This window comes from Podarcis filfolensis, assembly GCF_964270895.1.
Source record: "Podarcis filfolensis genome assembly, chromosome: 6".
In the NCBI taxonomy this organism is placed as follows: Eukaryota; Metazoa; Chordata; class Lepidosauria; order Squamata; family Lacertidae; genus Podarcis; species Podarcis filfolensis.
Window position 1 is genome coordinate 71,550,152 of NC_139609.1, and position 27,146 is coordinate 71,577,297.

At 40.4% G+C, this 27,146-nt stretch overlaps 1 protein-coding gene and 1 long non-coding RNA gene across 4 annotated transcripts in view; one reads left to right on the plus strand and one right to left on the minus strand.

The window, feature by feature from the left end:
• LOC310764843 overlaps positions 1-18,333 on the minus strand; it is a 51,776-nt gene extending 33,443 nt beyond the window's left edge. For 2 of the 3 annotated variants that reach the window (XR_014549263.1, XR_014549264.1), the window contains exons 1-2: positions 17,273-18,333; positions 13,120-13,251 (exon numbers count right to left, since the gene is read on the minus strand). This is a non-coding gene — a long non-coding RNA (uncharacterized lncRNA). Of the gene's footprint in view, positions 1-13,119; positions 13,252-16,781 lie in introns of all 3 variants that reach the window. The other variant, XR_014549262.1, reaches the window with a different exon arrangement.
• ASIP (agouti signaling protein) overlaps positions 1-21,166 on the plus strand; it is an 81,850-nt gene extending 60,684 nt beyond the window's left edge. Inside the window, exons 3-5 of the mRNA XM_083619254.1 lie at positions 11,850-12,010; positions 16,556-16,617; positions 18,347-21,166. Of these exons, the coding sequence (XP_083475380.1) occupies positions 11,850-12,010; positions 16,556-16,617; positions 18,347-18,523 (400 nt within the window). The 3' untranslated portion in view covers positions 18,524-21,166. The remainder of the gene's footprint in view (positions 1-11,849; positions 12,011-16,555; positions 16,618-18,346) is intronic.
• The last annotated feature ends 5,980 nt before the right edge of the window (positions 21,167-27,146 follow it).

Below are 27,146 nucleotides of genomic sequence, written 5' to 3' on the forward strand. Positions count from 1 at the left end.
CCTTTTAATTACATATTTTCAATTTTATCATTATTCCAAAATGAAGTAACATTTTGTATCACAAGAAATCCATCTTTTGTACTTTTTGTTGGCTTGGTTGTTTTCGGGAGAGGAATTCTTATGATTTTTAAAGTGTCCGAAAGATTCTGTAGGATCTCCTTTTGCTTCCAAAGACTATGGTGACTTCTGGTTTGTAATTTAGAATAATAAAATCATACTGGCAATTGTTCTCTTAAACATCTATAAATTTTCCTCAGTTTTAAGTCCTTTCTTTTCCCTTCTCAGGGGTGTTGTTGCTTTTGCAGGAAGGAGAAAATAAAAGTTTCTAGTACGCAGGGAAAATGCAAAATAGTCTGCACAAGATCAAATTCTGTTTCCTTGATCAACACTTAAATACTGGAATTTTGCCCACAGAAACAGACACTATTTGTCCTTGTCTATAACTTAGTTAGTTCTATAACTTAGATATAATTAACCATTATATGTAGAAAAAAATAAAGAAAAACAGTAAAAGCAGGCAAACTGATGGACTTTTGAAAGAGAAATGGGTTATTTTTATAACCGTGTGACTGACAGATATGTGGACACAAGTTATGTTTTGTGATGAACAATGTAACTTTGTCTTTTGCGACACAAATTTGCTTTTGCGGAGATCCTGTTTAATTCAACACATTTTTTAATAATAATAATAATAATACTTTCAGGTAATTTCAGATATTAAATCCACTTGAATAAAATGAACTTACTAATGTAAATGAAATTAACTTAATTATATTATATGACTAGCCATTTTGAATTCATGGTTCTCTGTGTCTGGAAAATTCTCCATAGCCCTCATCATGATAATACTATTACCGCCTATTACTGTTGCAGTGAATGGGTCACTCTATTCTTGTATACATTTGGGCTTTAGATAGAAATGTCACAAACTTAATGGTGGATTTCAGATATAATGCTAACAAGCAGAAATGAGCAAAGGGCTCACATGCTCTCCTCTCCATCTCTGGCACAGCCACGAGGAGATAGGAAGCATTCACTGCTTGTTTTCAACTAACCATTGTGTATTGTTAGATGCACCAGACAGGGGATCTTTAGTTACTTTCAATTATGGTTTGTTGAGGATCAAACCATGATTTGTAATCCCGTGTTGTTAAAACAAATCACAGTTTAAAGGGACCAGGCTTTTCCCAGTTCACACATAATGATAAAGCGAATTGGAGTTTATCTCCAGTTAGGGAGGAGGAAGGGGAGGCTTGATTCTGCTTCTAGGGTTGCCATATTTCAAAAAGTAAAATTCCCGACAACTTTTTTGGTGGAACAAACCCAAATTGTTAAGCTTTCCTGGGGAAACCTGTCAGATTTTCTTGGTCTTCTGTGCATTTTTTGTGGTGGTCTTTGTTTCAATCTCTGATTATTTAATCTATGTTTTAAATGTTGTACACTGTATATTTTCCATTTTCTACCAGTCACTTTGAGACCCCCAGATGAAGTGAAAAGTGAGGTAGAAATATTAAATAAATAAATAAATACTGACTTCTTCACTCAGGGGCTTCTGGAGCTTTTTCTAGGATTGTCTGGATCCATTTCAAACAGGGTTTCCGTTACAGTTTCCCTTACAATACTCAACAAAAAGCAGTCTTGACTGTGGTTCTAGGTGCCCTCTCATGCATGCAGAGCCCAACAGGCCTGGATAGCAGCACTCTGCATGAATGTGTGCTCTAGTAAATCTCACACAATTCTCTGCAACCTAAAGGAGGTCCTCTATAGACATGTTGATGGAAAGCATTCTCAGGCAGAATCTTTGAAATGCACTGATCTAACTGAGAATCAGTATTTGTGATGACCCCACTTTACCCAACACTGTTGAACATGCCAACTAGATTGTATGCAAATGAAAACAAACAAGAGCTTTTAAGTTCACTTCCCCCTTCCCCTTTCCTTATATGCCTGTAGTAGCAACTTATTGTTTTCCAGAGTAAGATTTTTATGAGCAGTGACACTGAATTTTTCCCAGTTAAATTGTACCACATGATGGTTTCACAATTAGGGAAGTTCCACATAGGAACCATAAAAGTTCATTTAAGATGCTCCCTATAATGGCTATGAAGCCAGCAGCAGGGTCATGGACTTTCTTAAGATCTACTGAGAGCCAGTGTGGTGTAGTGGTTAAGAGCGGTGGACTCGTAATCTGGGGAACCGGGTTCGCGTCTCCGCTCCTCCACATGCAGCTGCTGGGTGACCTTGGGCCAGTCACACTTCTTTGAAGTCTCTCAGCCCCACTCACCTCACAGAGTGTTTGTTGTGGGGGAGGAAGGGAAAGGAGATTGTTAGCCGCTTTGAGACTCCTTCGGGTACTGATAAAGCGGGATATCAAATCCAAACTCTTCTCTTCTCAAGCCAGTGCTTAAAAACTCCAAGATAAATATGCAAAAAACCCTACAGTTGTTCCATTTTATATGTGTATACTGTTGTTTTGTAAGTCACTCTGAGTTGAGTAAAAAAAGAGTAACTAATTAATTTAACTAATTAATTAATTAATAATCTGTATCTTGCATTCCTATTTATTTATATTGTTAGCTGCACCACAATTTCCAAATAATGAAAGATTTCAGGGCTGTCAGCATATATCTTGGGCTTGATTTCCTTTGAATGAAGGTTACTGGAGACAGTGGTGTCTTTGTGATATATAGTTTTATTTACACACCTATATGCAAGCTGAGCATTAGATGGAAGAGTTCACAGCATTAACACTTCAACAGATCTTGCTTCCCTATAAGATTTCTAGGGAGGCCCCCAAACCCATAGCTTTGGACTCAGCATAAACAGCAAGGCAGGCAGGTCTCCATGTCTTTTCCCAGCCCAGTTCAAGATGAGACTGGTCCAGATCTATTGGTCTCTTAACACCAGAGATATCATCTCATGTTGCCTTTGGTTGATATAGCCTCTTTATATGTGGTAACTTCCCTCAACTGGACTTTGACAGAGGTTAGAATTGCTCTGCCCCTCTGAAAAGCATACACTAGGCTAAAGCAGTTGCATTATTTTTACGATTATAGTGGTACCTTGGTTCTCAAATGCCTTGGTACTCAAACACATTCGTTCTCAAACAGCGAAGACCTGGAAATAAGTGTTTTTCAGAAGCCGAATGTCTGGTGCAGCTGTTGGCTATTGTATCCGGGGTGCCTGCACCAATCAGAAGCTGCGCCTTAGTTTTCGAACTTCTGGAACAGATTAAGTTTGGCGCTTTTGTTTTTGCTATTTATTTTGCATTTTTGATTTTGAGGCTTTTTTCGGTTAATTTGTTTTTGTGACTGTGTGGAACCCAGTTCAGCTACTGATTGTGTGACTGTGGAAATGGATAAGCCCCCCATCCAAACAATGACTATCATCAGTGCAGGTAAGAAAAAATAATAATTTAAATTTTTATCATCTACAATACTGTCTTATTTATTTTATCATACAGTATGTTTATTATTGCTTTCATTTTATGGATATATGGTATTGTTAGATAGTAAAATTCATGTTAAATTGCTGTTTTAGGGGTTGTTTTTAAAAGTCTGGAACGGGTTAATCCATTTTGCATTACTTTCTATGGGAAAGCACGCCTTGGTTTTGGAACGCTTTGGTTTTGGAACGAACTATTGGAACAGATTAAGTTTGAGAACCAAGGTACCACTGTACAATGAATTCAAATAATATCTACATATATTCGCACTCTAGGTCTCTGTTAGACATCCATAGCTTAGGCAATAATCCACATATGATACCGAATAAATCTATTAATGAACATGAAGAAAATAAAACCAAAGCAAGCTGATACTACTGGGGCTGTATTATCCACCACTTCCAAAAGCAGAAAGACCTGTGTGTGCCTTGAGCAAAGCCAAAAGAGCAGAAGCCCAGGCAGGAAGCAAATAACAATCAGCCCTTGAAAGAAGTATCCTGAAAGAACTGCTTGGGAATCCAACCTCACCTTCCTTGGGCTACTTAAGATCTGGCTGCCCTGAGGGAAAGCAGAAGCTAGGGAGCTAGTGTCATCAGCTCCTGAAATCAGCCTGAGAATATTTTGCATCATTCATTGTGTTAGTAATTTAAATTATAAACTGCCTTGGAAGTAAGACAGTATATAAACATGATAAATAATCCACAGAGAATGAAGGAAGAAATCTGTCTTGCTACTAACAATTTAGATAGACTGTTACTGTGTGATTTAGACAACTATGTGTTGCATTCAAGCCACTGAAAACTTTCCACTTGGCCTCCCCCCCACCCCCCGAAGATTAATATATGTGTGGGAATGGCATAAGATGGCACCAACCCTATTGTTTCCCAGAATGTTCTTTGCATCCCTCCACATTCAGATATATTGGAGTGGTTGGTTGGTTGGTTGGTTTGTAAGACTCATAAACAGTCTGAGCCCTTGTACAAAAGTGTTTCAATTGTCACGTCAAGTATCACTGGGAACTGAACTACCTATCCTCTTGGATCCTTCATACTGGACAGAACTTTAGGCAAGCTGTTTACAACATCTAGGTTTTCAGCAACTTGTTTTTGTTTATGAATTCTCACACAACTTGATAACGCTGACTTGGCTCACCCTGTGTGACATTAGTGCAATTCAGACAATCATTGCCAGATGTGTCATTTTAAAAAAGTTGTTTGCTTATTATTATTATCAACGTCAATGTGCCATCTAGTATGGAGAACATCTTGCTCCATGATTGTATCCTTCAGTCCTTGAATTTTGCCACTATGATAAACACTTATGAAGCCTAAAGCCACAGTATTATACTTTTCTGTATCAGATAACTGGCATCTAGTTTCCTTCCAGGTACAGTTCAAGGACTGGAGACTAAATTGTAATACTGATATTTTATAATAAAGATTAATACCGTAGTGACAGGGGCTAATCCTACTAAACAATGGTGTATTTAGAAATTAATAGAATTTATGTAATTTCGTAGAAGGAAAGCCAATTAATTTCCCGTTGAAATCACTCCGAATAAAACGAAATAGTCTATTAATTTGCACCCAACCTGTTTCCACATTAATCTGCCAAATAATGACAATTTTCATTTAAGTATTTAAAAATGCATTCCTAAACACATTTTCTCTCAAAATACATGCTTTAAACATATTTTGATACTTTTGACATCAAAACTAAAAGCCAGTGGATAGCTTAGACCGAACACCACTTTCCTGTAAGTAGGCATCATTGAATTCGATAGAACTTCTTTCTGAGTAGGCATGGTGAGGATTGCACTGTAAGTTCCTATCTGGACATTAGTCTTGGTGGTTCAGATCAGGTCAATTTGTATTGAAATTCACAAAGATCGATTTCCTAAAGCATCTCTAAACGAGGCCCAAATTGTTGTAAACAACAAACAAACAAAAAGCTGATTGCATGTTCTTGTTCGAAATAACATGAACTGTATTATGCATGAGCAGTGAATTGGGGGGACTGGCATAAAGTAGAATAAACCTTTTTATAAATAGCTGACCGAAACATTGTTTGGGGTATGCTAGATAGTAGCCTACTCTCTTCATGCCCCAAACTCCAAGCATGATCCCAGTTGTAGGGTTAATACTAGTGGTTCTCAGCTTCCCGTGACCCCAGTTGGTAGTAAATTTCAGGGTTTATTTCAGCTTCAGTTTATCATTAACTGCCCAGAACACATTGCTTACCGGGAAGAATGCAAATGATATATGCAAATGATATAAATTATAGCTTTTTACAGGGTGTTTGTGAGGATAAAATATAAAACCCCCAAAATAAATCTAGACACACAAGGTTTTTTTTGGAAATGTTATATTTTTACAAATATGCAGCGTAGGGCTGCCATACATCCGGAATTTCCTGGACATAGCTGGGATTCGTTCATCGAAAACTTTTGTGTCCAGATTTTCACTCTTTGAAATATGGCAATCCTAATGCAAAGTGAATATGGGCTAGCTGACAAACATTCAGATAGCTCTTATAGAAGAATTAGTTTCTCAAGCAACAAAGGAGATAACATGCTCTTGGAGCAATACTGGTAACTGCAAGAACTCAGTCTTCAGAATCTTTATATACTTTCTAGCTTTATGTTTCCTTCTTAGTCCTACATTAGATCCATTTCAGTCCGGTTTCCATCCTGGTTTTGGGACAGAGACGGCTCTGGTTGCCCTAACAGATGATCTCCGTAGACAACTGGATCGAGGCGGGTCAGGACTGCTGATCCTTTTAGATTTGTCAGCAGCCTTTGACATGGTCGATCATGATCTTCTGGACCACCGCCTCGCAGACGTGGGGATACAGGGCATAGCCCGTAACTGGTTGTGCTCTTTTATCTCTGGTCGGGGACAGAGGGTGGCACTAGGGAGGGAAATGTCGTCGCGCCACTCCTTGGTGTGTGGAGTGCCGCAGGGTGCAATTCTCTCCCCGATGCTTTTTAACATCTTTATGCGCCCCCTTGCCCAGATTATCTGGAGCTTTGGGCTGGGCTGTCACCAATATGCTGATGACACTCAGCTCTATCTGCTGATGGATGGCCACACCGACTCGGCCCCGAACACACTGACCAGATGCTTGGAAGCTGTGGCTGGATGGTTTCGTGGGAGCCGATTGAAACTAAATCCTTCGAAGACAGAGGTCCTATGGCTAGGTCGGGATGGCATGGGGATGAGAGGGGCCAACTCCCTTCTCTTGCGGGGGCCCAATTAGTGCCATTGCCTTCCGTTAAGAGTTTGGGTGTAATCCTTGACGCCTCCCTTTCCATGGAGGCGCAAGTTACAGCAACAGCCAAGGCGACATTTTTCCACCTTCACCGCATCAAGCAGTTGGTCCCTTACCTTTCCCGCCCCGACCTGGCCACAGTGATCCATGCGACGGTCATCTCCAGGCTTGACTACTGTAATTCGCTCTACGCGGGGCTGCCCTTGAAGCTGTCCCAGAAACTCCAGCGGGTACAGAATGCTGCAGCGAGGCTCTTCACGGGGTCTCTGCCATGGGAGCATATTCACCCAGTGCTTTTCAAGCTGCACTGGCTCCCGGTGGAGTACAGGGTCAGATTTCAGGTGCTGCTTTTGACCTTTAAAGCCCTTCACGGCCTAGGACCCTCGTAACTACGGGACCACCTCTCCTGGTATGCCCCACGGAGAGCCTCAAGGTCCATAAATAACAACACCCTAGTGGTCCCAGGTCCTAAGGAAATTAGATTGGCTTCAACCAGAGCCAGGGCCTTTTCAACTCTGGCTCCAGCCTGGTGGAACGCTCTGCCTCATGAGACCAGGGCCCTGCAGAATCTGATTTCTTTCCGCAGGGCCTGTAAGACAGAGTTGTTCCGCCTGGCCTTTGGCTTGGAGCCAATTTGATTCCCTCCCTCCCTCTCTTTCTTTTTTCTTTTCCTTCTCCTCCTGCGATGAGACTACATTTTAATATTTTAATGTTCCATTATTTTAATGTTGTATTTTATTTTTGTTTTTAAGTTGTAATCATTCATCTTGTTTTTATTATTGCTTGTAAGCCGCTCTGAGCCCGGCCTTGGCTGGGGAGGGCAGGGTATAAATAAAAAATTATTATTATTATTATTATTATTATTATTATTATTATTATTATTACATACACAAGGTACTGCGTACGCACACACCACATACATACAGACAAACAAACAAACACACACGAAGTTTGTCCGGTTCCTTGTACAAGAAATGTATCTTCTTGCCATCAGTACCGATTAGAAAGCTGGATAAAAGGTTGGCTATCTTTTCACGATAGAACAAAGTAGAATTCCTTTAAGACTATCTGAGGTTACTCCTTTCATAAATACTATGCGGACTAATATTTATCATAACTATAGCTCCTTTTAATAAACAACTCTTTTTGAAAACCTTCACAACAGTCCTAAAAAGGCCAAGGCAAGCCACATGCCACAAAGGTTACATTCTGTCATGAGTTTTTTACACAGAGACTGCACTTGGAAACTTCTGCATCTCAGCTCATTCTTTCTTTTTTTGACAGACTTCAGCTTATCCTGACATCTTCCCTTGGGAAACTCTGATCTTTACCATGGAATTGGAGCAAACATCAGTTTCTCTGCGGATTGATGTTTGCTCCAGTTTGGTGCTAAAGAATGGGTTTTCCTGGAGAAAGTGGTAGAGTAAACAGAAAACCACTCAGACTTGTGTCTAGAAAGCATGTGACAAGCGGTAAACTACCCAGACCCATGCGTCCTAGGCATGGGATAAGCAGAAGTGTGGCTGAGCCATAAAGCATTCTATAGGTCATCCTAGAGATGATTAAGGAGTGTGCATTGAGATGCCCTCTTCAATTAATGTATTTCCCCTCTTTGTGCCAGCCTGGCAAAATGCCCACCACAACAACTTAGGACATGTGTGAACATCCTTGCCATGGCTGAGAAGAGCAAACGAAGTATCTGGAATTGTCTACCGGATACCCTTTCCAGCACAAGCATCAGGGACTAATGTTTCAATGTGATGTGTAACTTAGCACTACTTACTCAGATTCATTTTTGCTCCTAACCCATAAATCTCTACATTATAGCAGCAGATCAAGTGCAAACTTACTATCTGGTCATTCTTCTTTAAACCAGTTTACATAGCACTTACTGTACTTTTCAGTGTATAAGATGAGGTTTTATAATAAATAAAATTATGTTCAAAATTGTGGGTCATTTTATACATGGACACAATCTCCCCCCATTTTCTTAATCTGGAGTTCCCAAAAATAGGGGGTGTCTTATACTGGGGGGGGGAGTGTTATACATGGAAAAATACTGTAAATCCATTGGTTTTGCTACAGATGGTTTGAGCTAAATTGATTTCAACAAGAGCTCAGCTGGTTTATGTGAGCCTAAATTCAATATTTGCAAAAATTTAAATATGTTCTGTTAAATTAGTTCAGCTAGTGTAGTTTTATTAACCCAGACAAAGTCTTAACAGAAGCAATCAGCTGGCCCAGGCTATGTTCCATATTACAGTAAGATGTGGCATTGTGCCAGTGAATTTTCCAGAATGGAAAAATGCCCTAGAGTTGAAATATATTATTGGTAAGAAGGCGTGATCACAGACTTTCACTGTGCATTTCCCTACTGATAGAGCTTTGCTCTGTGGTCGTCTTTTTTCCCCTGTCAACAAGTTTAAAAACTAATATTTAATGCCAATGAACAGACTCATTGCTCTTTACAAATGAACTGAAAGGAGAGGACAGAGAAGTCCTAGAGAGCTGCTCCAGAGAAGGTAACTATGAAATAATTTGTATTGAGAGATCAAGGCCATCTGGAGGCACTGAATAATATGAATAATTGATATATGTCTGGTTTTCCTGAAACGAATGGATTCTGATGCACTTGCAAAACAGAAGGGGATTTATTATACTTAACGAATTATGCACATCATATCTAGAACACACCGATAGCCATAATGCATCACAGAACCGAAGCCCTTTGACTCCAGTGAGCTTCTGCACTCATAACTGTGATGGACTGTGATGAATCAATGCAGACTAACTGTAACAGATAGGATTAGTTCTGAGTTTAAGAACTGCATAAAGCGCTAGATGGAAAAAGAATGAAGCAAAAATATATGTATATGAGTGGTGTTTCGAGCTTAAGTTGGGGTTTTTTAAGGCCTATTTCTTAAATAGCATGAATCTTATAATACATATTCAATGTGGGATGGTTTTAACATTCATGAATAATGATTAAAATGTACTATATCCTGCACACAGACATACACATCACACACAAGTCTTTGCACCTTGTCTTCTCTGGGATTATGTGGTGAGAATTGGTTTGAATGTGTTCTCAATATGTAACATTCCCAAAGGTAGACGGGCATATAAAAAAATTATTTAAAAGTCTGAAAACAAACCTTTTCTGTGTTCTTGTTTATTGATAGCTGTCAAAACCATAGAACTGTAGAGTGGGAAAGGACCCTGAGAGTCATTTTCCCCCCTAATCAATTGGGTAATAAAACAATTTGCATAATTATAGCAGGCTATAACTTGTTGTGATGGGTGATACAAACCAGCATGAAGCTGATTTCATTGAACCTAAGCATACTTGACCTTGTGTGGGATTGTGGTTAACATGTTTTGTGCAAAATATTATGGAGATATTCCACAACGCAACAAGTGTTGGTTTGTGTTTTACCATACTGGATTTCAAGACAGTGTACAAGTTCAATTTAAAAATAGAAAACAAGAAGTGGGGCACTGAAATAAAATGTTACTATATATAGTGATTCAGCCCCTCCGTTCCATTATTTCTCCCCAAATATTTATCTCCCCATCCTCCTGCAACAGTCCAAAAGCATCCAGTGTGCACTGAGCACCCACAACCTACAACCTATCTTCATTTGGCTCTGGGTTTTTTCAGGGTGGGGAGCGCCATTATGGTTTTGAGGAGATGTGTCAAATCTCAGCTACAATAAAATACTGGATCTCTCCATTTATTTATATACATAGCTCTCACCCCTAACTCTGGGGATATTTAAAAATAGCTTCTTAGTGTGGCCCTGTTTAGGGAAGCTTTTTAAGGTTTAATGTTTTTATATATGCTGGAAGCCACCCAGAGTGGCCAGTGCAACCCAGTTAGATGGGTGGGGTACAAATAATAAATTGTTGTTGTTGTTGTTGTTGTTGTTGTTAATATGACTGAGTTTAAATGTGTTCAGCAGTTTTTATGGGACTAAGTTGATATTTAAGAATGGATAAACTTGGAAGTGTTTGACTTGGAAATGGCTGCTTAAATTTGATCACCACTGGAATTTTTCAGTTGATTTGATAGTGTTCACTTGGGTTTAATTGTTTGTTCATGGATTAAAGAAAGCTGTGTTTGTGTTTTACCATACTTTACTTTCCTCTTGCCTTATGCAAGCAATCAGGTGCTTCGTATTTTCTCTTATGTATGTCTTCACAATGCTTCAACAATAACTTCAATTGTTTCAGCAAAAGGCAGTGACAAATATTTACTTTACAGTAACAAAGAGAAATTGCAAGAATGCAACATAGCAGGAACAGGGCATAGGGATATAAAAGGAGCCCTTTTTAATTCTATTTTAATTATTTGCACATTGACAACAGTTTACAGTTTACATTCCCTGTTCTGGTATACCAGATTTTTTTCGAATTGTAGAGGCCAAATCATAGTTATTTCAATTACATTGCATGTATTTTCTTCCTGGAGCCAGTCAAAAATATAGTTAAACAGATCTTGTCATAGAAACAAAATTTTAAAGGTGTTTCCTATCTTGTGGCAGTGGTGATAATATTCTGGCTACTTTGCAGAACTCTAGCCCATTAATTTGATTTGAACTGATTTTATAATGAATTGCTTTTAGAATGCTGTATTATTTTACTGTTGTTAGCCGCTCTGAGCCTGGCTTCAGCTGGGGAGGGCGGGATATAAATAAAAAAATATGATGATGATGATGATGCAAGGTTAATCAGTAAATGAAAGTGAGATTGCTATTTTTGCCCTATTGTAATAATTTTGCCTCTTTAACCCAACAGCCTTTGCTTCCTTTGACCCCCATACTGATGTGAGTAACTGAGGTTATTGCAAACAGAGCAAAGCAACAACAACAAAAAGTTGGCATCCTTTTTGATGCCTTTTTATCTTCTAAAAAACTCATCCAGAAGTGAATCCAGGGCTTTCTAGAGGGTTTGTGTGCTTAAGGTCTTACATTCTCTCCATTCTAGCAAAGGTGACTAGTTGGAAGGACAGAACGAAACGCTGCAAAAATATTTGTATACGTTGACATTATATGCACTACTCTCTTTTCCCTCAGGTATATGTGACTGATACAAAAAATTAATAGGGTGTTATTTTCTTTCTCTCTCTCACCAGAATGGAATATAGGAACTTCCTCCTTGGCTTCCTTCTCTGCTGCACTTTGCTCATAACCAGCTACTCTTACATGGTATTTGAGGAAAAGCAGAATGCTGTCAACAGTACGGTAAATAGTAACAAAATCAAGTTTCCGGATCTCCCACCTATCTCAATAGTAGGTCAGTAAAGTCTTCTGTTTGGAATCTTAAAAACAGAACTGGGAGGCATGCAACTTCTGAAAGAAGAACTCATTGTGTCTCTTTTACCTCTGCCTCTGTTCTGGTACTCTGTAGCCCAGCCTTGATCAAACTGGACCTAATCTGGAACTGAGCCCTGCCATTATTTATTTATTTTTAAAATAAACTAATACCGTCATTTCAGGCAAGTAGGAGTGGAAAGGAACACCTCTCAAATTCAGCTGATTAATTTTACGTTTCCAAAAACAAAAGCCTATACTCCTATTAGATACTGAGTGACTGAATCCATGTAAATCCCTTAGCTATATTTGCACTTTAGCTCAAATCGTCACAATCCCACCAATGCCTCTGTCATCCTTAAAAAAAGCATAAAGCTATGGGGTAGCTTTCCAGGACTACTCAAACTGAACCCATATGAACTCCACCACATCACAGAGTTACCAGATGAGTCAATCAAAACTTCAAGGCTAATTTTATAAAGGCTCTTCATAGGCATTCTGGGATTAATAGAAACACATTTACATTAGCCATCTGTTCACAAATAGCTAATTGAACTAAATTGAGAGTAAAGTAAATTTGATATTGGGAAAGCTCAACATCTAAGCAAAATATGGCTTTCATAATTGACCTGAATCTGCTATCATTTCAGAATACAGCCTACCCAAGTTAAGGATTGTCATGACTTCTAAATGCTTGGGAATAAATCACAGAACATTGCAAAAGACAATAGTGGAATTCGCTTTCCTTTATAATGCTCTTGAATGAGAACGCCAGCTATATCGGTTGGAATTCCATGTAGCACTATTCTGAACATTCTGTCTGCAGAAGCATTTCAGCTCGCCAGATGGAATGATTCCCCCTCCTCCCCATGTGCTGTTCTGGAGGCTTTCTCTCTCACACACAAGGTAATTTCAGGGACACAAGGGGAGAAGATGAGGGAAAGCTCCATTGTGCAAGTGGAAGCCCTTGCAAGGGTTTCTGCAGATGTGGCTCCTTAGGTGAATCCCACTCAAAGTATTTTTGTAAACCATCATAGAATATAACTGAAGGGTGCAGTATAAAAGCAGTGTAAAATAAATCTCAATAATTACCTTGACTGCTGAAGTCAGGTTCACTACTACCAGAATGGAGCAGAGTTGTGTTCTACTTCCTCTGACAAAGTCAACTGGATCTCAGTTATCTCTTGCATGAGGTTTGGTAGAAGATGTGTTATCACAAGCCATCTGTAATGGCAATGAAGTCCACTTTGGAAAAATGAAGATATACAGGCAGTTGCTAAAATTAGATGTATTGGAATGGGTCCAGAACCACCAGGCCATAGAACATCCCCTGCCTAGCCTCCTCTTTGGTTCTTTCCTTCCCAAAGTGAGCTGCCAAGGAGCAATAGATCACTTCTATGTATCCGGCACAGAAGAAAAACAAGCCATCTGTGGAGGAACACCACAGTATTATCAGAACAAAGAAGCAGCTCACTTTTCTTCCTTGCTCAGTACTGAGGAAACAACTGCTTTCCAAGATCCATTCTAGCTAGCTTTTCAGATGCAATGATGGGAAGGATAGCAACAACTGCCCAAACCTCCAATGATACTTTCAGCTTCTCTACCCAGTGGACCTGCACATGCGAGAATGAATGGATGATGGCAGAATAGGACATGTGCTTGTGTGTATATGAGAGTGAGAGAGAGAGAGAGGATGAAGGGGAGAAAGGAGGGAGAAAATGGAGAGTAAAAAAACTATGCCTGACTTGGAGAAAGTAGATAGAGAATTTTTTTTCTCCTCTCGTAACACTAGAACTCAGGAACATCCAATGCAAAGTCATGTTTGAAGATTCAGGACAGACAAAAGAAAGTACTACTTTATACATAGTTAAACAATAGAATTCGCTCCCACAGTCATCACAGGGATGACTACTAACTTCAGTGGTTCTAAAAGGGGGCTAGACAAATTCATGAAGAATGGCTCCTAGCTACTGGCCACAATGGCTATGCCAGAAGCAGGATGTTTTTGAATAGTAGTTTCTTGAAACCACAGTAGTGGAGAGTGCTCTTGCACTCAGTTCCTATGTTTGGGCTTCCCATAGGCATCTAGCTGTTCATTGTGACAACAGGATGCAGAACTAGATGGGCCGTTGACCTGATCCAGCAGGCTCTTCTTATGAGTGGCAGAGAAAAATTCTCTGTTTTGCAGCCTTGGGTTTTCTAACAAATCAAAAAAGACCTACTTCCAAACTCAGACCTACTTCCAAACTCTAGACTGTAAGGTACTGAGAGAGGAAAGGAGACAAGGTACATGTCTAGTACCCTTGCATGTGTCTGCTATGTACATTGATGTATGTGTAAATAAATCCCTGCAAGGGCAAGGGAGCATATAAGCGAGGTTGCTTATATTAGAAACAAATATAGACAAATGAGAAATGACTGTAATTGAAAAGGCCTGTAAAAAGATGCTTCACACTTTCTATCAGTATAGATTTACTGTCATCAGGATTACATGGAGATCATTATACTCTTGAGTAATCATCAGTTACAAAGAGCACATGAAGCAAATCAGGATGGAATTGAGGACCTAGAAGCAGCAGCGATGGATGCATTCAGGAAGATGAAAGGCTGCAAGACAAAAGTAAATGTCAGCCGAGGTGCTGGAAGTCAGTGCTGATAGAAGGTGTGACCTCTCTTTTTGTAGGCCTTTTCAATTACATCCTTCAGTAGGGAAATGATGAACAAGAACCATAAGGCTTTTCAGTGTGTATTTAAAACACAAAGGGCATATTATCTATTATATGAGATTTCCAAGAGAGGAACTAGATGAAACATGATCTGACATAGGTTGTGCTAAATTGCTATAAAGCAGAAGAAGGGAGGTAATTTAATGTACAGCTGAGTGAGAAGGGTACTTCCCCACAGCCATTTTTTCTCCTGGGTGGAGTTATTTTTGATCTGGAAAGTGGTAGGGCAACAGTGATTTCAGTGGTACAACATACGCAGAGACATTCCTTCCTGTCTGCCCCAATGCACTTTATACTCCCAGCCCACATAGGATTTTGACAGCGTCACATGGATCACATCTGTCTGTCTGCAGAGGGTCAGTTATGGCTTTATATCCAGGTGGTGTATACAGGTTTGATTTGAATTACAATGATTTTTAGCAGTACTATATTTTTGTAAGAGCATCTGTGCAGCAAGCATGGCCAATAGCCAGGGATTATGGAAGCTGTAGTTAAGCAACATCTGGAGGACCAATGATTCCCCACACCTGACACAGCAGGAAACCATGGCTTCTCATTACATCCAAACCTACCCAATTCTTCAATGTCATACTTCCACCCAGCCTATTAAGGAGATTATTTTCACCTGCAAGAGGTGAAGAAAGGAGGTGGGTTAGAGAACTGTTGGAGAAATAGGAGAGTTGCAGAAGCTATGTCTCCAAGTGCTGAAAGTTATAGGCAATGTCACCTGGTGATAAGCTGAATGCTCAAAAGCTCAAGCAAACCTGGCATGCTCAAAATCAAATGAACACATGGAGCAAGGTGGTTGCACTAGATTCTATATAATTCGGTAAGGGTTACCCAGAACGTTTTTTAGTACTCAGATATATGAGAAGCATAGAGTTGCCATCACTCCCCATCTCTTTACCTCCCCTTCTTCATAAGTATATTTTTGTATGTATAGTTCTTCGGACCCTACAATTGACATCTCATGATGTATGGCATATAAAAGGCAATACAGTAGCCCACCCCCCTCCAAATGTACTCAGCAGGCCCTGTCAATGTGACCAATGATCAGGGATGGTGAGGTGGCAGGGTATAGAACCAAATGGTGCAAATGTCCCGGAAGGCCTGTAAACACTATCTTGGTAGTCAAGGTAACCCCAGGACTAATTGGTATTTACTGCAAAAATAAACTCATATATGTTTATCTGCTTGCTTTGAAGCTTTAAAGTCTCAAGCTGGCTGCCTGTCTGAGAGGCTCTGAGAGATGGATAGGACTGGGGAACGGACCTCTAAGCCAGGGGTTGTTAATTGGGGCCAGCTTACGTAGCTGGCTTTTTATATAAGTAGCCCATATACGATTGGCCTGTCACAAACAAAGCCATGGTGCTTGCTGTTTCAGTGTCCGTCCTGAGGTATAGCAGCAAGGAATCCTGCATTGCATTGCTGTATATTGATATAAAGCACTTGAACTGATCACTTTGCCATTTTGTGCATATTTCTTTGGAATCCCTGCAACTGAGTTCTTTGGGGCATCAGTCAATCCTTTGTCCCGGTCTGTATTTGGACTCACGGGGACGAAACATGGTGTTGTAGTAGCATCTGGAAGGTACTACATCACCTACCCCTGAAGTAAGCAAAATGTGAGGTGACACAGAGGGTGATGTCATCATGTTACATATTGTAATTTGCCACATTACTTGGAATAAGGGGACAGAGACAAGCAATGTGAGAAAATCCATGTCTCTCTAAGTATCTACTTTCATGTTACACATTCGTGCATTGTAACACCTTTAATAAAACGTTTTTCCCCTCTAAAGATTTAACCAAAACGTCCCTGAAGCTCAGCAGGAATGAGGCTGAGAAAAGGAAATCTATGAAGGTGAGTGATACATCTTGAAAAGTCAGCAAGGTCAAAATAGTTCAAGTTGTCAGTAACCGGTTATAGGACTTCTCACTTTTACATTTCTGTTGCTGATGGGGATATCTACATTAGCAGCTTATATTAACAAGTACAGTATCTCTGTACTTATATATATAACTCACTTTTCTGTGTCTTCACACTCTAAAATCAGTTAAGAAAAAAGCAAGGTATGTACCTCACATCTAGTTTAGTCCAAAGTTCATACATACACAGACACACAATATCCTTCATGGAAGCCAAGGCAGCATAACTGTGATTCCCAGGCAGTTGCCACTCTGGCTAGAACTACTTAGCTTCAATAAGATGGTGGCCACATGTGCCATATGTGAAGTGTTTCAATTGCACATGATTTCACGCAAGTGCATGATAATCTGGAACATAACCCCAGTGTGAATCAGGGGTTGCCTGTATATTGGATATGCTTCGTGTGGGAACGTTTATATAATTCAGCAGAGTTTAAACGATGCCCTGTTTGAGTTTATGCAGCAACAAGAGGGTTGCTAACTCGTTTGAGTCCTATCAATAATTATACCTTCCTGGTTGATAATCCCTTTCTGTCCCTCTTAAAGAAAACACACATGAATCTGAATTATATTAACATAAACTACTTTACTTTCAGATTCATTCAGGTTTACACAGTTGTTCCTGAAGGCAGGCTTAGGTTACATGAGAGATAAACTATATACTAGATAGTAGTGAATCATGAGAAGACTGCATCTGAGCAGTTACCAGTTAACACTCCTAGCAGCAGCCTACCAACTGACAAAACTGCCTGCCACATAGAGGCAGTTAGTCCTCTCAGAATGTTGGACTTGACTGACAGCTTTATATCCCACAGTTGGGGGGGGCAGGGTTGGCACTAATTACAAGTTTGATATTAGGTTTGACTGCTAGTAGAGAACTAAATGAGAATCTATACAGTCGGATCAATTGAACCATGAGATTATCTGTGAATGTCAGACATGCTAAAAGAAAAATTATATGGTTGCCTTCAGCAGAACAACTAGATAGGAAATTAAGCTTATTTCCAGAGAACTACCCATATCAGTAGTAAAACTACGGTAATTGACGGTATGCAAAAAATTGGATTTAAAAATGGATCGCAGACTTTCTTCCTGACCTTCAATAATGTTTTTTTCTTTAAGCTTTTTTATTATTCAAGAATGTTGATATTCTACATTTACCAGCTTCACAGACCAGTAGAAACAGTGGAATCTGCCTTATACTGAGTTAGACCATTGGTTAGACCAACCTAGTACAGTCAACCCTGACAAGCCATAACTCTTGAGGGTTTCAGTTCACGCTTACTGGAGATGCCTGGGATTGAACCCAATACCTTCTGCAAGGAAAGCATACACTCTACTAGTGATCTATGGCCCTTCTCTGGGGTTTTATTTTAAGTAGATTTTTTAAGAGCAACAAATCCTCACTGTTGCAGGGCTGCCATACATCTGGATCTTCCCAGACATTAACAGGATTTCAGAGGCGGAACTGACGTCCAGGGGGAAATGTGCTTTGTCTTGGATCTTAGGCAAGTCAATAGAAAAATTGTGCGGGCTTTCCTTTAAAAACCTCAACAACCTTTGGGGTGTCCTGAACTATGGCAACCCTACACTGTTGGAACTCTTATTATACTTTATTGTAGCCAAGAATTATTAAGCTTTTCATCCTTTTTTCCCCTCCTCAGAAAAAGGCACAGCAAAAAAAGCCTCCCCAACCAAGACCACCACCACCACCCAACTGTGTGCCTACTTGGTCAAGCTGCAAGCCACCATCTCGTCCCTGCTGCGATTTTTGTGCCTTCTGTCACTGCCGACAATTTCAGACAGTCTGCTACTGCCGTATGGGAAACCCAAACTGCTAAATCAAAAACCAGGGATGCCACGGGGACTCTGTGTCTTATTAGACCCATAAGTGTGTCTTCTAGGCCTCTTTGTCTTATGTGCATTGCAAAGGAAGCCAAGAACTTTTGAAGCTGGCTGGCTGGCTGGCTTTTACTCCCTCCCAAACTGCATGAATTATGGGATATATTTCATGAGGTAAATGCTGTCATAAACAAGACAGCCACTGCCCTAGCAAGTGTGACAAGGAATGGAAAGAAAGGAGATGCAGCCTGACGGCCTGAAAGGGTATTTACAAGAGAGGTGAAAAGAAGCAGATTTCATGTCAAGAAGGAATTATATCTCTCTTCAGAAGTGGTATTATATTGCACATTACAAGTTTGAATGAGAAACATGGGCCACTGACTAGCTACAAAAGGCACATTCCAGAAAGTCAGCCATGTAGCAATAAAGAAGATTTTTAAATAGTATAGGGCAGATGGAGACAAGCTACTGCTCAGTCTTTTATAGTTAGCTCTCTGTCAAGGGTGGAAGATAAAAGCCTCTTGAAACTGCCAACCCAAGGTCCTAGAAAAGAGTGGCCCTTACCCAAATTATTATGACCACTGCATCTCCTTTGAAGCGGGGAGCATGGCCGCACTTAGTTCCACAGACACCTACTGAATAGTATGATATCAACACAACATGCCACAAATCCAGCCCATCCTATTTACCACAGTGGCTAACCATATGCCTATGGGAATCCTACAAGCAAGATACAAAGGTAATAGACCTCTCCTGCTGTTGTCCGCAGCAACTGGTTGTCAGAGGTGCACTGCTTCTGTAACAAAAGGTAACAAAAGGCTATTGCGCCTAGTAGCCATTAATGACTTTACCCATAAAGAAATCATAGAATCATAGAGTTGGAAGGAACCCTGAGGATCATCTAGTCCAGGCATATCCAACTCCCAAGAGAATGTGATCTACTCCCAGTATAAAAAACAAACAAACTGGCAGTGATCTACCCATTGTCATTGGAGGGAAGAGGAGCATGCGTGGGGTGGACTGCCCAGAATTTTTGAGCTTTTTTTAGGAGGGAGTCCCAGAGTTGTTGAGCTTTTTTGGGGGAGAATTGCACAGAGTTTTTTAGTTTTTTCCACAAGCACTTCTCACATGCACAAATATTCTTTTTTTACTTTGCTACTATGATGTGGGGACGCAGGTGGCGCTGTGGGTTAAACCACAGAGCCTAGGACTTGCCAGTCAGAAGGTCGGCAGTTTGAATCCCCGCGACGGGGTGAGCTCCTGTTGCTCAGTCCCAGCTCTTGCCCACCTAGCAGTTCGAAAGTATGTCAAGGTGCAAGTAGATAAATAGGCACCACTCCGGCAGGAAGGTAAACAGCGTTTCTGTGCTCTGCTCTGGTTCGCCAGAAGCGGCTTAGTCATGCTGGCCACATGAGCCGGAAGCTATCTGCGGACAAACGCCGGCTCCCAAGGCCAGTAAAGTGAGATGAGCGCCACAACCCCAGAGTCGTCCACGACTGGACTTAACAGTCAGAGGTACCTTTACCTTTTTAAGGATCCCATGATCTACCAGGATCAGCTGGGGATCTACCAGTAGATCACAATCTACTGGTTGGACATCCCTGATCCTGTCCCTGCAGTGGAGGAATATGCAGCTGTCCCTTACAGAGATCAGACTTGCAACCTTGGTGTTATCAGCACCACACTCTAACCAACTGAGCTATCCTTCATGAATCCAACCCTTTTTAAACCATCACAATTGGTGCCCGTCACTACATCACAAACTACATTTACTTCCCATTGTGAAAAAATGCACTCCTCTTTCATTCTTTTATTTTTTTAAAATTAAATACATTCTGTCACTGCAGCAAATCTCATCTCAATATCTCCACTTTTAGGTAGCCTGTGCTAAAATAGATGTGATTTCTTTACCAAATTAATTCAAACTCTGTCCCAAAAATACCTGGGCTCTGCAGGCTGTGTTGATTAAGCAAGTTTTCTTGCTTAATCTATACAGGTTAATCAACACATCTGCTAGCAATGGGTACTTTCCAATAACTCTGCAGTGCAGTTTCCCCCTCACAGACCTACAATTCCAGGTATTTTTCATAAACTACAGTTCCCAGGATTCTTTGGAATATGCCGTGTGCTTTAAATGTCTGCTTGAATGTTCTTTAAATATAAAGTGTCTGTCGCGATGAGGAATAGGATAGGGCAGCAAAGCAATACGTCAGGCAGAAATCCATAGTGAAATAGAAAAAGAGAGGAAACTTAAATTGAGATGAAAACACTGAATATCTAAGGCCTGGGGGGAATTGGAAAAATGGGGGGTGGGGAGAGACACCAGGGTTTTTTCAGTTTTTTTCCAAACAGAAAAAAAATGGCTTTGGGGGGGACTGGGTCCCCCCCCCAATTTTTCTGGGTTTTTTCTCAGGCCTTCCCATCTCTAGAAGGGACCCCAACGATCATCTAGACCACCTCACTGCAATGCAGGAATCTCAACCAACCGTCAACTATGAAGAAAAGGAACATTTAGCAACTTTAAAATATATGGAAAAAACAGGGAAAGAATAAGGGGGGGAATTAACGGTATATGTTCAATTTGTATTGCATAAATAACAGGCATTAATAACAGATCAATAAAAATAGCATTTCTTATGCTATTTATGTTTCTTTTTGGGATTAAAAAATAAATAAATTTCCACATGCACTGTCAGAGAAAAATAGCAACAACACAGAAGATTCATACAGTATAGAGGAGGAGGAGCATATACAAATAAATACACAGTACTTTAAAAAATAATGTAAGAAATCTATAGGCTGCCTAAGGAAACATAGACATTATTGTTTTATGACCAAAAAAGAGTGGAGTAAATTGAATAAAAGAGGTGATAAGGAAAAATATTTCAAGCTTACTTGAACAAAGCTGATAAATAAATAGGCTTTGATCTGTGACTTGGGCCTGCCCTCTCAGGGATAAGGAAAAACACTTCAAGTTTACTTGAAGTTGATAAATAAATAGTCCTATAAATAGTCTTTGAATTATTTATTAGCTTCAAGTAAACCTGATTTCTCTCTCCCACCCCACCCCCTTTATTTCAAGTTTACTTAAAATTGACTACTTCTTTGGACTACTTATTAGCTTCAAGTAAACATGAAATGGTTTCCATTCTGAGAGGGCAAGCCCAAATCACTTTTCTGCCTAAGGCAGAACAGCAAACGTCGCTTCAACATTCCCAGTCAAGGTGCATTGTAACTTTGGCTGGTCTAGTTATTTTGGCTCCTAAATCAGATAATCCCATAGGTGCCTCTCCACCCCTCCCCTCTGGGAGTATAAATACAACAAGTATATAAATTAACCTTTTTTCTGCCCTTGCATAACATGCAAAATCAGTTGCCTGAGGGAGCTGCCTCAGCCTCACTCTGCTTAATGGTGAGGCCGGTCCTGAAAGCAAAATTGAATGAAGTTATGTGAGGAAAATAAAACTGAGGAAGGAAGGAAAGGGAACACTTCTTTTTAAAAAATGAACCAATGTTGGCATACTGTCAATAAAGAAAAATAACTATAGATATAGAATGTTTGTGCAGCAAGCTGAAGATAACCAAGGGAAATAAGACTGCTTATCCAGGGGTCAGCAACCTTTTTCAGCCGTGGGCCGGTCCACCGTCCCTCAGACCATGGGCCGGTGGGCTGGACTATATTTGGGGGGGATGAACGAATTCCTATGCCCCACAAATAACCCAGAGATGCATTTAAAATAAAAGGACACAGTCTACTCATGCAAAAACACGGTGATTCCCGGACCGTCCACAGGCCAGATTTAGAAGGCGATTGGGCCGGATCCGGCCCCCGGGCCTTAGGTTGCCTACCCCTGGTTTATACCAAAATAGAACCCCCGTATTGAAAAACTGAAGAAGAGAGGATATCAAAAGGCATCTACAGTGGTGCCTCGCAAGACAAAATTAATCCGTTCCACGAGTCTCTTCGTCTTGCGGTTTTTTCGTCTTGCGAAGCACGGCTATTAGCGGCTTAGCGGCTATTAACGGCTTAGCGGCTTTAAGAAAAAGGAAACAAACTCGCAAGAACTCGCAAGACGTTTCGTCTTGCGAAGCAAGCCCATAGGGAAGATCGTCTTGCGAAGCGACGCAAAAACCGAAAAACCCTTTCGTCTTGCGCGTTTTTCGTTTTGCGAGGCATTCGTCTTGCAGGACACCACTGTATATGCATAGATGCACTGTAAAAGAAATCACCTTTATCTGCATGACTTAAAGAGAATACTGAAGGTTCAGGGCTGGCTCAAGACACCTTATTGCCTGAGGAAGAACAGAAAATTGCATATAGTACCCATGGTCAAATTATTCAGGCACCCTAGTAATATACATAATTTGATAAGTGTGTGCCAATATTGCTTTGTCGCTCAGCGAAACAATTCACAAGTGAGAAAAGCGGTCCCTTTAAGACAGGGACTGATCACTGTTGGGAACAGGATACCTAATTAGAGGAACTTTTGATCAGTGCTGTGGCCCTCCAGATGTTGTCAGCTGTCCTGTGGCCCTCCAAATGTTTTCATATTCCCATCAGTCCCAGACAGCATAGTCCATGGTCAGGGTGCTGGTAGCCGAATGTCCAAGATCTTTCCAAAATCCTCCTGCATATTATTTCCTCCAGGATATTTACCAGTGTAATAGTAGTCTTGTTTTTATCTGCGGGCGTCAATTTAAAATAATTCCCCTGAACATGAACACGCAACATAGCAAAGCATTATATATTTATATTTAGGAAGATGAGTTTTTGGCACACTAATTAATGTTTAAATTTTTTTAAAAAACTATTTAATTTAGGAGGAGAATGCATACAAATTAAAACAGTGAACTTTGGTTTTTTGTACGTCCCCATTTGTACTGCTGAATACAAAAAAACTAAGGGGGATGTGAAGGCCCTTTCCAGAAGAATCTGACTGATCACTGTTGGGAACAGGGTACTAAATTAGAGGAACTTTTGAACCAATTCAGCAGGTCTTGTCTTATGCTCTGATGAGGTGGCGGACTAACAACAGTACAATCCTAACCATGCCTGAATTCTGAACTGCATTGCTTCTGGTTAGAGCTGCCATATGCCAGGATTCAGCTGTCAGAATGTTTTTTGAGATTTTGCAAAAAAAAAAGCGTTCTACAAATCCCCCCCCCCAAAAAAGTGGTATATTATGGTTGAAGTGGTTGATTATGTTCTAAACACACCATGATGATTTTTTTAATATAAAAAAGCTATGGTCTATACAGAAATAATAACAACCCCTAAATCCATCATAGAGCTTTAATAGTCAACAGGCTTTAATTAGCACAATGTGAAAAAGGTTTAGCATTACGTGGTTCACCCTTCACCAATCTTGTGCTCTCCAAACAACAGTCATGCAATGTGCTGGCTGAGGTTGATGAGAATTATAAAACCCAAACCATCTAGAAGCACCAGGCTGTTGAACACTGGTATGGTGGTACAATCTGTAATTCTGCCACCTCACTCAGTGTAGTGCATAACGTGGCTATAGCCAAGCAGAATTTACTTGAGTGCCCTTCACACATTCCCCAAGCATACAGGAGCTATTTTCTTAAGATGTGCTCTCACATCTGTATTAAAGCACAGTGAATCATCTGTCATTGGGCTTTCTGGGGCATGAGGATAACTTGCAGACTTGGATTTCCTTACAGAGAACTGTGTGAGAACAAAGTAAACAAAGGGACACACAAAATATAGATGTATTCTGTGAAGTGGGCTCAGAAACGTTTGTTTTTATGCCTTTGCTATTTAATTCTTTTTCACCCTCTTCAAAGACCAGTGCTCAATATAAAGGCCAGATGTTAAGAGAGCGTGGAGGGCAGGTTTGCTAGTCCATCCTTCTATGAAGTTGGGACAGAAAGACAGAGACAGAGACCAAGAGGGAGTCTAAGCAGTGACAGACAAAACCTCAAAGAATATTTGTCTCCCTCAACATTGTCTATTGACTGCCATAAATCTTAGAAGGTTGGATTCTATTAAAATGCTCATAACAATTACGGTACTTCTAATCAGCCCTACAGCGTTGGAGATCTGCACTTAATTTGCTTACGAAGAAAAACCCCAAAGTGAAAAGAAGGGATAGTTCACACCATAAAAGCAGCCATCCATCCAGTGATGTTCAGATATGAGGTTTCAATCATTTCCAAATTCACGATAATGTTCTCCAAAATTAGAGTTCAGATTTTTAGCATGGCATGTTGATCTTGTTGTCTAATATGAAAGTGTTGACAGAGGACAAACCAGCCACCTTGGCCTCAATCCAGTAAACCCATTTCTGCCTTTTGTTGGATTCCACCAAACAGCAGAAATCTTGCACAGCATCATAACCTGCTTTTTTAAATTAATGGCAGCACAAAATATCAGGGAGCCTTGTAGTATGGTTGTCAAGCAAACTTAACAAAATCCCAGCTGTGAGGGCTCCTCTTCAAAAAGGAGTAATAAAAATATCACACTGGTTATTAAAGACCAATACATGAAGATGGGAATGAAAGAGAAGCAGACAAATAATAATGATTCATGCAGCCTTCCCCAATTGAGTGTCCTCCAGATGTTTTGGACTGAGGGCTGATGAGAGTTGTAATCCAGAACAACTGGAGGGCACAAGGTTGGGAGGGGCTGTGCTAGAGTAAAAATACAATTATTAGCAGAAGCAAATGAAAGATAATAACTTGTAGAAGATAATTAAGAATGTGGCTTTTGCTTTTATTGAAATCAATTAGGCTTTAAATGTGTTTAACTTGGGTTGGATAACATATTATGTCAGGAGACTGCCTAATACCACAGCAAAACAAAATAGAAATACTGCAGCCTAGATCATGAATTCCTTATTTAGGTGGAACCACATGATGAAAATATGGTGTCCCCAACTCCGTGTTTTCCTTGCAAGGGAAATATGAGGGCTGGTGGAACTTAAAAGGAAACAGCAGTGGAAGAAGTTCTCCAGCTGCTGATTCTCCCCTACAAATGCCCTTTCCAGTGATTTGAATTGTTTCTTCACCCACCTGGGCTCCAAAGCAGTAAGTTCAGCTGAGGGGAAGATAGGCGGGAGAACCATTTGCAGGAGAGAAGTATAAGAAAGTTTATTTATTTTTTTAAATAATTTTTATTAACCGACCAATCAAATCAAATCACATCACATAAATTCCGAATTACAAAGCCGAATTTTAAATTTTGTTGAGGGGACCCATATTTCAAGATCCGAAGGGGGATTCTGATCATCTTCTTGCTACTGCATTAATGTCCATCCAGTCTTATCTTGCTGTTTCCGCATCTCATCTTGTTCGTATATTTTCTCTTTCTTCTTTACGATCTCTTCTGATAATCTCCTTAAGCCGATAAACACCAATAATAATCCTGTGTGAATTTTCCGTTTATCCAATCCTCAAATCGAGATGGTTTCCATATATCATCGCATTCATAAATAACATTGCTCTTTCCATCATTAATCACAGAACTGTCGTTATTAAGTCCCTCTGAGAAGTTTCACCCACAATATAAAAACAGCTCTATTTCTCTATTTCTCCTCCCAGACTTACCGTATTTTTTGCTCTGTAAGACTCACTTTTTCCCTCCTAAAAAGTAAGGGGAAATGTGTGTTCGTCTTATGGAGCGAATGCAGGCTGCGCAGCTATCCCAGAAGCCAGAACAGCAAGAGGGATTGCTGCTTCCGCTGCGCAGTGATCCCTCTTGCTGTTCTGGCTTCTGATATTCAGAATATTTTTTTTATTGTTTTCCTCCTCCAAAAACTAGGTGCGTCTTGTGGTCTGGTGAGTCCTATAGAGCGAAAAATACGGTAAATCCTCCGACAGAACTTCCCAATATGGCGACGGTATTTTTAACTGCGTCATTCCAAAGCCCTTATACATTCCACGCTCTTCTTAAAGCATGCTTTGGTTAGAAAGTTTATCTCCACACAGACATAAATCCACAGCTTAAGTCCTTCAAACGACATTTCTGACTTGTGAGGGGGGGGGATTCTTGTTTAATCACATAGAGGAAAGAAAGGAAAGTTTCTTCCCCCTCCCCCATCCAGTCCTTTTGCCATACCGAGTCTTGGTGTGTCTTCATCTGGTTAATTCTTGTTCTTCCGACTCGTCTCGTTTATCAGAGATCTCTTCTGTTAGCAGTCTTTACTCCCCCTCCTTCCTTGAAATATGTGCATTCGCTTCATCCTAATCATTTCTTTTGAGGTTCTTGCAGCTAGAGGCGCGGATCAGAGGCAGCGTCCAGGAGCGCCGATATCCACAGAAGGGCATTCTGCCTAGTGCCCCCATCCCCTCAAATTCGGGGGTGGTATAGGGCACAGCAGGCAAGGGCAGCCACCCCCCACAATCCTGGGGGGGTAGGGAGGCTATTACTCCCATCACAGCCTCCAAACTACCTCGTGTGGGTCGGAGAGATGTTATTGTCAGCCATCTTCTGATGCGCCCCTAGTGGCCCCTCTAGTATAAGAAAGTTTAAGCACTCTTCCTTATCACCCACCAAATCTCACTGGCAAATATCCTCTTTGCCCCACATTTGTATTAGCTCAATAAATACAGGTTTAGGAACCAAATATGTGGTTTTCTTGTCAATTCCATTAATATTCC